An 11985-nucleotide genomic window follows, 5' to 3' on the forward strand; every position below is an offset into this window, starting at 1 on the left:
TTCTAGGTAAGGTTACTGTGTGCCATGAGCTCCAGTGGCAAAGGAACTGGCCTCCTGAACAAAAAGAGGCCAAGAGGGAGAGCCCTTTAGGAGGGGAGGAGGGGAAACCCATACTTCTGCTCCGATGCCTTGCAGCTGATTCCCTCCTGATAGTGGTGAGGAAGCCCTAGCCCTCAGCCAGCCTCCGATGGGCACCCAGGGGCCACATCGCACACGACTCTGAGAGGAGGACCACTGGGAATCTCTTGTCCATCAGCCAGGGAGGGACCTCAGGTTCTCTAGCTCCACAAAAGAGGGTGCATCTGTGGAGCACCGCCCCCCTCAGTTCCCTTACCTAGGCCTGATAGAAATGCAGCTTCACCCCAGCCTCTTCCCAAGAGTCTGCCCAAGCTGTACCCTTAAGGCATGCGCCAGCAAGAGCTCCAGGCTGATGGAAGGCTGGAGGACCCCCTAACTCCCTATCTCTGATAGCATCAGAAATCTGAAGAATGAATTATTTCATCCTGCAAAGTCTAAGCTGCAACTCAAGTCCCCTTCCCAAGTCATGCCGAAGGCAGGCCTCCTCCCCTGCCTGGAGAGCCTCTGCCTGCCCTCCAGGCCTCTTGCCAGCCTGCTTCCACAGGCATCCCAGCAGAATGGGGGCCGGGCCTTGGTGTTACACAGACCAGGACCTAAGCCTAGCTCACCCCTGGGGCTACGTGCCCCAAGAAAAGTTACTTTGCCACCCTAAGCTTCCATTGCCTTGACTAGAATAGGAATGGGTGACATCTGCTTCCCAGGATGAGCATGATGCCCCTCCTTCTCCCCACAGTCCTCTGCCTCTGGGCCAAAGGCTGGGCCCTTCCCAGAGTTCAGTCAATACCAGCCATAGATCTAACAGGGCACTGGGGAGAAGATGGGGTGAGGAAGGGTCATCAGACCCATGACTTCTGACCCTCCTCCTCCACCTGCCAATCCATGCAGCTCCTATGGGAATCCAGTTCCCTGGTTCTTAGGCATTGGGGTGGATTAAAGGAAAGAAGTCCTGCCTGCTTGCCAAAGAGCCTCAGTCCTGAAACGCGGACGGGAGCACACAGTCTCCCAATTCACTCCCTGCCCACTGTCCTCCAATACGTCCCACTGGGGTTCTCCAATGGCAAAGGGGACAAGAGGCCGCACCATCCTCTCCCATCACCCACCTTCCCAGCACCTCCATCTCAGACCCTTTGCCTGGAAAGAGCAGCCCAACTCCCCCGATGAAACCGCTTCCCCAAGCATCATTTTCAGAGGAGCGACACCTCTGCCTGACTACAGGAGCCTACGTGATTGTGGCCATCCCTGCCTCCCACTGGCTTCCGACAGATACACATCCTTGGAGCGGAGAACTAGCTGAATGAGGCTCACCAGCTCCCAGAGAGCCACACCAGCAACCTTCTCTGAAACCTTTAGCCCACCAATCCCCCTGAATATCCCTAGATCCAGCTCCTGAGCCCCTGGACCTACTATTAGGCTCTCTCTCCTCCCCACCCCACCCTCCTGCACACACACAGGAGGTGCACTTCCAAGCAAGAGTTTCCCTGAGGATCATGCTCAGGACCCTCTTCTCCCTATCCCCATGCTGGGGTGCTGGAATGCTGTAGCCTACAGAGCTGGAGAGGCCGAGTTGGGTCCATCTAGCTCCCCCCCACCAACCTCTGGCTCCCCCCTTGGGCTGTTCATCTGGTCACGTCAGGCCCACCAGCTGAAGATAGTGAGGAGGTGAATGGCAAAGCCCAGATATGGGTCAAGCTCGCCTCCAGGGCCGGGAGTCGGAGACATCTCCTGTCTGTACACTTCCTCCAACTGTTAGCTGTAAGCACTCTCTCCATTAAGCCAACAGGGCTGGCGGGCTTCGAGAGCCTGGCCACCCCACTGCTGAGGCAAAGGGAGGGCTGCCGCCTGGCAGAGGAGCGCCAAAGGCAGATTTGGCTGGGCTTGCGTCCGCCCAGGCGCCTTCCTCCAAGAGACCCCGGCCAGGACTTGGGCACAGATCCCTCCGGGCATCCTATCCACTGTGAGGGTCCCCAGGGGGTGTGGACCTTGGGAGGGGGATAAAAAAGGAATCCCTTGAACAACCAGAGTACTGTCCACACCCTTCTCTGGATGTCAGAATGGGGGAGCAGGAGGCACCTGGCCTGAGGTCAGTAGAATTTTCGAAAAGATAGGCATCTTCCCTGGACTCGGAGCTCCTCTCTCCCCCAGGACCATGGGGCTTCTGTCGCCGATCCCTACCCAACGGGAGGCAGGGAATGCAGGCCACCAGGGGCTCACTCAGACGGGGCAGAACCGAGCCAAGGCCGGTCAGAGTTGGATTTTCAAAAAAAAAAAAAAAAAAAGAACCTCCAAGATCACATAACCCCCCTCCCCAAACCACACCGGCCACCACCCCCCTTGGCTCCCTTCTCCATCCAGACTCGGAATCACCGGCGCAGTTATCAAAGCTCACAAGGCCGGGATCTGTAGGCGCCCAGATGCAGCTGAGGGTGGGAGAGGCGAGGGGGGGTGTCTCGGAAATGCCCAAAATGGGGTTGGAGAGGGCGGGCGAGAGAGGAAGGGAAGAGGTAGGCGTCCATGACGGCCTCGACATGTCCAAAGTCTCCCCGCGAGCAGCCAGCTCCCAACTTGTTTACTTGTCAGCGTGTTTGTTTCCAAAAGGAAACAGCTAAAAGACCTGGGCTGGGAGGCGAGCAGCCCCCGGCACCTTCCCTCCCGGGCTCGCGCCGCCGCTGCGCTGTCACTGCCGCCGCCGGGAACCGAACCTCGTCTACTTTACGCCACTTGCGCGTGGCCAAACTGTTGCTATTCCGCGGGGGGCGAAGAACCCGGCTGGCGCCCTCGGCGACCAGCCCCGGCGGGTGGGGGTGGGGTGGGGGTGGGGTGGGGGCGGGGGCGGGGGCGGGGGTGGAGGTGGGGGGCGGGAGCCGGGCCCTGCGCGCCCGGGCCGGCCGGGGTCCCCTCCGCGGGCCGGCCCCCGCGCGGCCCCGGCTCCCGCCTGCCCGGGCCGGGTCACCTGGGCTGCGCAGCCCGCGAGCATCTCCCGAGCCACGGCGAGCCTGACGCGCGCCCCGCGGGCAGGGGGAACGGGCGGCGGGCGGCGGGCGGGCAGCGGGCGGCGGGCGGCGGCGAGCCGGGGCGGGCGGAGGGCGGCGGGGGCCGCGGAACCCGAGGGGAGGCGGGCTGGGGAGCGGCCGCCGACTTACATGGAAGTGATGTTCCTGGAGATGTCCGTGATGTTGATGCTGGCGTTCCCATTGCTGTTCCCTGAATCCTGCCCTTCCAGGAGCGGGAAGAGGTTCCCATCGTCCGGCCGCCGGCAATTGATCTCAGTCTTGCTGCAGACACAATTTGCAGGGCAAGCCAGCACGGAGCCCACATAGTCCAGCCAGACGCTTCCCAGCAAGAAAATCCGCCAGAAACTACACTTGGCTGGGCAAAGAGAGACATCCATCTCCGATCGTGGCTTCTAAAAAAGAGGAGGAGGAGAGGAGAGGGGGGTGGGGTGGGGGGAGTGGGGAGAGCTGGGGGGGAAGGAAACAAAGACGGCGAGGGAGGGGGGAAGGGGGAGGGGGGGCCTCTGCCTTTGAAACGCCGTGCGATCAGATGCAAAATCCTTCAGCGTCTGAAACCATCGCGGCCGCCGCCGCCGCCGCCGCCGCCGCCGCCGCCGCCGCCGCCGGGTGGGAGCCGCGGGGAGCGCCTAGTGGCGCGGTCTGCCGGGCATGGTGGCCGGCTCGGCGCTCGCCGGCACGCCGCTCCGGGGCTCGGGAAGCGAGCCGCGCTCTCCGACTCCGAGACTTTGCAGGGTTGCAACAGACGGTGGGGAGGCAAAAAAGAAAAAGGGGGGGGGGGAGGAAAAGGAAAATATGGTGCTAAAGTCACCAAGTCCCACCTACTGGGCAGAATTAAAACGGACACACCTGCAAAACACACACGCACACGCACTCACACATGCACACACCCGGAGCCCGGGAGGGGGGGGGAGGAGGAGGAGGAGGAGGAGGAGGAGGAGGAGGAGATGCAGTCGGAGCTGCCGCAGCCGCCGCGAATGGCTCGCCGCGCGCCTGCAGAAATGTACAAGTGCTCGGAGCCTTACGAAACGCACGGGTTATCGGAGCGTCTTCCTCGGCTCCCTCCCTCGCTCCCTCCCTCCCTCCCGCTCCCCCTCCCTCCTCCCCTCCCTCCTCGCGGCCTCCTCCCCCCGCCCCCCGCCCCGGCTGGGAGCGGCAGCGAGCGGAATCTCCCCCCGCCCTGCCTCCCCCTCCCCTTCCCCGCCCGTCCTCCCTCCCCTCCTCCCTCCCCACCCACCCACCCACTCGCCGGCTCGCGGCTCTCGCCCGCACCGCCACCCGCAGCCGCGCGCCCGCCCGCCCCACGCCTCGCGGCCCGGCGCCCGCTCGCCGCAGCCCTGGGGAAACCGAGGCGGAAGGGAAAAAGTTGCAGTCGGGCCCGGGAGGGTCTGGGCTGGGGGGGGAGTTGGCGAGCCGGCCGCGCGACGCCGAGAGGCGCTCTCCTTCCCACTTTTTGGCCCTCGCGCTGCCCGGTGTTTTGCTGCAATCCGGACCGCGAGAGCAAGGGAGATGGACGCGGCCGAGGTGACCGGGGAGTGCTCCCGGGCCCGGGGGGGGGCGGGGGGGCCGGGCTCGGGGACGGCCGGCCGGGGCTGCGGGAGCGCACCCGCGCCGCAGAGAGGCGCCCGGAGCCAGGGACCGGGGCCGCGGACGCGCGGTCCTCCGTCTAAAGGACACTCCTTTCCGCGACCGCGAGTCCGGGAGCTGGGCTCGGCTGGGAGGGGACCGCGGGGCACGGCCGGGCGGGCGCCCCCCGCGCCCCGCGCCCCGCGCCCCGCGCCCCCGCGCCCCCGCGCCCCGCGCCCCGCGCCCCCGCGCCCCCGCGCCCCGCGCCTCCTCGGCCGCCGGCTTTGCGCGGTCAGCCTCCGGCAGGCGGGGAGCGGGGAGGGCAGGAAGCAGCGCCCAGGGCTGCGCTGGGGAGCCGAGGGGGAGCCGAGGTGGCCCCGGGCGAGCTGTGCTTGCAGGAAGGACGCGGCCGGGAAATTGAGATGCAAGGGGCATTTTTTGGCAGGCAGGCCAGCACCGTCAGAGGCCGGCTTCTGGGGCTCGGCTCGCGGGCGCGCTGCTCCGGCTGCCCGGTGAGGGGGCGGGCGGGCTGCTTTCTCCGGATTCGGGGGCGCAGAACCTCCCTCCTTCCCTCCCACACAAGCACCCCTTCCTGGTAGGGGCGCAAAGCAGGTGCAGCCTTCGACGCGAGCTCACATCCCGTCGGGAGAAGAGAAGGTCCCCGCTTTTTGCCTTGGTAGGATTTGGGTTGGTTGGTTTTGTTTTGGGTTTTTTGTTTTTGTGTTTTTTTAATAAGACGCCCAAATGCCAAGTGTGAGCTGTTTGCGGAGAAAAGCAGAGCATTCGCTGTCAGAAAGGAAAAGAAAGGGTTAGGGCAGTCCTAGCCGGCAGACACACTACGGCATTCACACGCAGAAGAAAGCTGGGCTCTCCTCCCCGATCTGGGATGAGGGCAGGCGAGGAAGCGGAGACGCTGAATTCAACTGCATCCAGCATCTGAAAGGCTTCTCCCCCGCCCCCCTGTGGATTCCGATGCAGGTCATGCAACTTGCAGGCAAGACGGGGGAAGGGCTATGCGGGTGCCACCCGCCCAGACCAGGCGCCTGCGAGTGGCACTGTCGCTGTGAGTAAACTTAGAAGGAAAAAAAAAAAAAGGAAAGAAAGGAACATGTCTATAAAAGGCAGTTTTCCCGACTTCCCCTTACGGTCGGTCGCCTTCCCCTTGGCCTCGGTGAGACTTTCACCCCCTTGTTGCCATTATGGCCTTGTCGCCAGGCTGGCATTTTGCCCTCCCACCAGCAGGAGGGGACAGAGAGTGGAGACCTCCTCAGTCTGGCAAACCAGTTCCTACTGGCCCCAGGCCAACCCTGATACCCTTGGTCCCCTGGGAAGTTCCCTGCCCTTGGAGTGCCACTCTGAGAGAGGCCCAGGAATACCTACTTGAGAGCCTGGGAACCTGGGGCGGAGTCTATGGTGGCCTCTCTCAGGAAGTGGCAGGTGGCAGTAGAGACACACACAGAACCTTTCTCAGACCCCTCCAGGGGAGAGTCCAAAAAGCAGGGAGTGCCAAATGGATTGGGCCCAGCAGCACTTCTCCAGCCTAGAACTAAAATAGTTGTATCTAAACGATGCCCAGCACACTTTTGCAAGGAGAGAGAGAAATGATTTTTAACATTTCCAGCACAGAAGGGGAGGTGTCCCTAAGAGCAAATTTTAAAAAACTCTGAAAACCCCTTTAGAGATGGTAAAAAAAAATGTACCCAGTGAGGCAAGGGGGCCCTGATGGAACAAGAAGCCTTTCATCCTAACAGTAAAATGGGATTAAGATGGGATGTTATGTTTATGCTAGAGCTCTGGGCCTGAGCAGGAAGTGGCAGTTTAAAAAGAGGGAGGCCCTTTTCACAGCGGATAATAGACTAGGAGTAGAGAGAGCAGAGTTCTAGTTCTGACCCCAGGCAAATCACATGAGCCTCTGGGCCTCAGCTTTCATGTCTATAGAAGGACTAGGTTGGACCTCAGTATCCAAAGTGAGGCCCTCCGACCAGTAGCATCCACATCACCAGGAGGCTTGTTCACATGCGGGATTGGAGGCCTCACCCCAGACCTACTAAACCAGAATATGTTTTAACAAGTTCCCCAGGTGATTCATAAGTACACTGTAGTTCGAGAAGTACAAAGATGACTCCCAAAGTCCCTTCTAGCTTGAACATTCTCCAGCTCTATATGGACCTGGGCTGGAGAGACTTAGAAAAGAAGAAGGATCCATGTTGTGGGTCCTCAGAATATTATTCAGCCAGGGGAGGAAAAAGTGGGTGTTTCAGGAGCAACCAGCTTGTTAAAAACAGGCTTGCGTAAGTTTCACTATAAACTCAAGAAGGTGCTCACCCCACCCAGAAAAGTACACTCTTGCTTCCATATGTCTTAACCCTAGAGATTCAGTGGAGCCAGATTCAGTGGAGGAAGACAGAGAAAGTGTCCACTGTACACTCCCTCCTCTTGGTCAGTAGGGGTCCAGAGCATTTGGGGTCTCTTGTTTCCTTGGTAAGAATGTCATGATTGACAAGGAATAATGCCTGACCCGTAAGGATTCCCAGTCTGCGGCCATCACTGAGTCCTGAGAGATCAGGACCCAGCTCAGCATCCTGCCAATGGGGATAATCCCTCCCATATCCTGCTGCCAGTTGCAGTCTTAGAAATGAAGACACTTATGGACGTCTGGGTGGCTTAGCAGTTGAGCATCTGCCTTCAGCTCAGAGTGTGATCCAAGAGTCCTGGGATCGAGTCCCACATCGGGCTCCCTGCAGGGAGCCTGCTTCTCCCTCTGCCTGTATCTCTCTCTCTCTCTCTCTCTCTCTCTCTCTCTGTCTGTCTCTCTCATGAATAAATAAAGAAAATCTTTTCAAAAAGAAAAAAAAGAAATGAAGACACTTAGCGATCATCAATCAGAGGTAGGAGTGGGCAGTTTTTTGAACAGAAAGTAAAGCTTTAGAAACCCTTTATATCTGAGCAGCTGCCTGCTGGTACCAAGGGTTTGGAGAAGATGGGAACCCAAGATTTGGATGTGGTCTCCCATCAGACAGGCCAGAATGGAGGCTGGCTCCCAGAATCCACTGGTCCAACCTTCCTGACCGAAGAGAAACCAAACATGTCTCACACTCTAGCTATGTGAGCACCTGAGATTTCTTTTTCCTGTTTATAAGGCATCCCCAAAGCCAAAATTCCTTGCCATCTAGGAAAGGAGGAAGGAAGTGGAGACTCAGGGAGCATACAAACAGCAGCCGACCCAGGAGTCATCCTCCCAGCACCTCTCTCCACTTCAGACCTCCACGGGCCTGCTGTTCATGGGTCTGCCTTTCTAACCCAGACACATCAGCTTTTTTAATGAGCCCACACTCTTAGGGAGTGGCCATGTTACAGGGGTGCAAGCCAGACCTCAGGCATTTTGGATTCACCGACCATGCCCTACTGCTATGGTGTCAGCCTCAATCCAGGAGCTGTGCTGCCAGATTTTCTAGTCTGAGCAGAAAGGAGTCCTGCTGCCCCAACTCAGAGCTGCGAAAGAGGCCAGCCATGGTACTGAAGATAACCCGGGAAGCACAAGAGGAGACAAAGGGAAAACTATGCCCCAGAGCCCCTGCTGTTGCAAAGAGCTATTGGAGCTGCCAGACTTGAATTTGTGTGGGAGAGAGGAGCCTGTTTCCTGGGTGGCCTGAACTCAAGGTGGGGGTGGAGGGAAGGCATGGCTGAAGGCTGGGAACATGTATCCAGAAGAACAGGAGCCCATGAGGGAGCTGTGACCACACATGGAGAGGGAAAGCCCTCCTATGAAGAGGGACAGTTGAGACCAAGGTGCCAAAGGAAGCAGAAAAATCTAAGGATGGAAGATCCCAGCTCAGGACCCTGGCTCAAGTCCCAAGATTTTGGGCATGCACCTGCCAGGAGGCTGGAGCTGCCTGCCAGAGGGGACAGAGCCCCTTGTCTCTCATCCTTGTCCACTACAGATTTTCTGAGGGTTACCTAGATTCCCCTGTGCTGCCCTGGTGGGAGTGTCTAAGGGGAGCTTGGGGGTCCTCACCAGTGATGCCTCTACTTATTCTGCTTACCCTGGATGAGAGATTCATAGACTCTCTGGGCTAGAAAGGAATCTGAATCCCAAAGACCCCTGACCCCACCTGATACACACATCCCCTCAATGACACCCCCGAGTGTCTATCCCTGCTTGAACACCTGCAGGGACAGGAGGCTCATACACCCAAGACTACCCAATCTGTCTGCATATAGCTTTACTCCTCGGGTAGCTTTCAGTTTGAAATAAGAAAACCAATCTCCCTGAAGCATCCATCCTCGGCACCACCCGTGCTACCACCTAGAACCCCAGGGAAAAGTCTAGTCTATAAGCCAGTCAGGAGGCTGCCCACCTCTCATCAGCAAAGTAGCCTGAGTCTCCTCCTGATGCTTGCAAAGCACAGTTTTCTGAGCCTTCCCCACTATGGTCATTGGTAAAGCATTCAGGATGGTCAATGGTCCCTGTGAAGTATGGCTCCTTGTTATGCACGCTACAGGTGCTGTGACCTCGGGTACAAGAGGTACAATATGGTTTCTAGTAGTAGACCCATGGAGATGAATTCACTACCCAGTAGCGAATCTAAGCAGGGCACTTAAAGCTCTGTGCCTCAGTTTCCCAACTGCAAAACAGGAGCTCAGCAGGGTCTAACTCACAAGGTGGTTGTGAGATAAGACAGTGAAGCACCTCAAATGGTACCTGACACGCAGTGAGCACTCTGTGTGTATTAACTCCATCATTCCACTTTTGAGGTACCCAGAAGGCTTTGACTACTTCGGCTGGGAAGCCCCAGAACCACTTATCCACCAACAGCCAAACACACTGCCACCCAAAAACTCGGCCCACACACACAGGAAGCAGCACCTCCTAGCAAATGACTTTGTGAGGCTGAGCTGCAGGGCTGTCGGGTGAATCCTCCACCCGTGGATGTTCCCAGCAGCCAGGGAAGATCCCAGGCCTGAAGGCCTGGGGAACAAGAAGCCAGATGCTGAGAAGCAACCCCAAGGGCCCTGCCTTGTTCTCTTGCTAGCTTGTTCCTCCTTTCGGGGTGGGGGCAGCTAGCTTCCATCTGCCCAGGGGGTAACCCCTGCTAAGTCACCACTGACTGTGGACAGCTGGGCCAGGCTGGAACTCGGTGGCACACTTTTCCTGGTCCTGCTTAGCAGTGGGTTCCCAGCCAGGTCCACTGCAAGTTCTGCAGAGAACAGGGTCAAGGGCAGGCAGCTGGATTCAAGGAATAAAATCTAGGTGTTAGGAATCACCAGGCTTCTAGGGAGCCAAAAGGGCGAGCCCCCAGAAGGCACCAGAAGAGTCTGAGCGTGTGTGGCCTGGAAGCACTGCACCCTCACACCCATCCTCCATCATAATACATCCCTCTTGCCCCTTCCAAGACCTTCCCGAAGTAACTTACATGCACCCCACTCTGTACCATACCCAGCTGTTCACTTATTGACTGACCAGAGGGCAGCAAGACCAATGGCCTTCATTTGGCAGAGGAAGGAACTGAAATTGACGAGGTGGGGGGCTGGAGGGCTGAAATGGGGCGGGCAGAGACATCAGGGTGACTTTGTGATTCCCAAAGGGATTTCTTCCTGTTACCGGCTTTTAAAATTTGTTTAATGAGGACAAAGACCTTGTCTTATGCACTGATTTGTAAGCCTCTTTAACAGTACTGAGAATATACATATATATATATATATACACACATATACAAATACATACATATATATATATATATATATATATATATATATATATGTATTTGTTAAACAAACCCTTGTACTTTCAAACCATTCAGCGCACTGTAAATGAGGGTTCAGGGTCATTCTATAAAGCACCAAGAGGGCCAGGACCTATCCTTGCTGTTCCCTCTGTTCTCCCCAGAGCCTACCTCAATGCCAACACAAGAGTGAATATCACATATTTTGGAGGTGGTTTAACATACTTTCTTGCTGCCTGAAACCCCATGTGTGTCCCTAAGAGAAGTTTGGGGCAGAAATGGGGCGCCTTGCGCTGATCACTCCAGAGTTACACTTGCTGCTATAAACTCGCCACTGGCAGGGCGATTATCAAAGGGCTTCGAGAACAGATAGATTAGTAGCTCTTAATTTCGGCCTCAAAGTCAGAAGTTTGGGAACAGTAGTTTCAAAGGCAATGCCAGACCACGTGGGCTCTCACAAGCTCTCCACACCAAACTGGGGGCTAAGCCCAGATCCAGCAGCCCCATTACTGTGGCCGCTGTACCCTAGTAAGCCAAACCCTGCTCCCTACCTCCTTGGGCCCGACCACATCCTGTAGTCCTTCTCACCAACCCAGCCACCTCACCTGTTCAGCTCCCAGGCTCCTACTATCCCTTGACCACCTTCCATAGTGCTCTTTTCTCCACCTACTTCTCAGCAAAGATGCATCACAACTTTATCTGCCCTGGCTCAAAAGCTGGCTTTCAGATTCAGCTCTGAACTAATTTGTTCCTTTAGTATAAAAGAAACTATTGGTGCCGCCTGGGTGGCTCAGTGGTTGAGTGTCTGCCTTTGGCTCAGGTCATGATCCCAGGGTCCTAGTATCGAGTCCCGCATCAGGCTCCCCACAAGGAGCCTGCTTCTCCCTCTGCCTATGTCTCTGCCTCTTTCTGTGTGTCTCTCATGAATAAATAAATAGAATCTTAAAAAAAAAATCTATTGGACTGTGTCACTTTGGGCATGCTGCTTGACTTCTCTGATCTTCTACTTCCTCCTTTGTCACATGGGGGACCAGGAACCCCAAGGATCCAAGATGTTGTGCATAAAAATGCCTTTTGGACGTTGAACACTGTACAGATAACAGCCACTGGTTCCTGCTAACCAGGCAGTGGACACCAGGACCTTTGCACATTCCATCAGCAGTTTACATCTTACCTGCCTACAATTATTGATCACCAGATGATCTCAGCGTTAAAGAAATGCCAAGGCAACAGTTTCTGTCCACACCTGTCATTACATTTTCTTTCTTCAGAGGAGCAGCTGAAGCATGAGTGTTAGCTCCAGGCAAATCTGGTTCAGACCTTAGCTCTAGCATCTACTAGCTGGACACCTGGGCATATCCTGTCACCTTGAGGAGCCTCATTCTCCTCACCTGAAAAAAAATGTGCTCTTGGATATTGCTCATGGCTATTTTCCTTGCAATGTGGTTTGGGAACTGCAATTATAAAATGTGCACAATGCACCTGGCTCAGGGCTTGTCGTATAGTAGCTGTATCATGTCCCTTCCTTTTCTCTATTTTCTCTTTTGGAGGCCCCACCCTTTACCAGATGGCTCAGCCCCCATATTAGGGTTCTCACAAATTCTGCCCTC

The 11985-nt window shown here is 56.8% G+C and overlaps 1 protein-coding gene across 10 annotated transcripts in view; it reads right to left on the bottom strand.

Annotated features, from left to right (window-relative positions):
* NTRK3 (neurotrophic receptor tyrosine kinase 3) overlaps nucleotides 1-4769 on the bottom strand; it is a 376383-nt gene extending 371614 nt beyond the window's left edge. For 3 of the 10 annotated variants that reach the window (XM_072737259.1, XM_026001295.2, XM_026001294.2), the window contains exon 1: nucleotides 3219-3693. In XM_072737259.1, the coding sequence (XP_072593360.1) occupies nucleotides 3219-3466 (248 nt within the window). In that variant the 5' untranslated portion in view covers nucleotides 3467-3693. Of the gene's footprint in view, nucleotides 1-3218; nucleotides 3759-4120; nucleotides 4170-4327 lie in introns of those variants that run through there. The other 7 variants (XM_072737257.1, XM_072737256.1, XM_072737252.1 and 4 more) reach the window with 6 other exon arrangements.
* Nucleotides 4770-11985: the final 7216 nt, after the last annotated feature.

The sequence above is a fragment of the Vulpes vulpes genome, chromosome 14, assembly GCF_048418805.1.
Source record: "Vulpes vulpes isolate BD-2025 chromosome 14, VulVul3, whole genome shotgun sequence".
In the NCBI taxonomy this organism is placed as follows: domain Eukaryota; kingdom Metazoa; phylum Chordata; class Mammalia; order Carnivora; family Canidae; genus Vulpes; species Vulpes vulpes.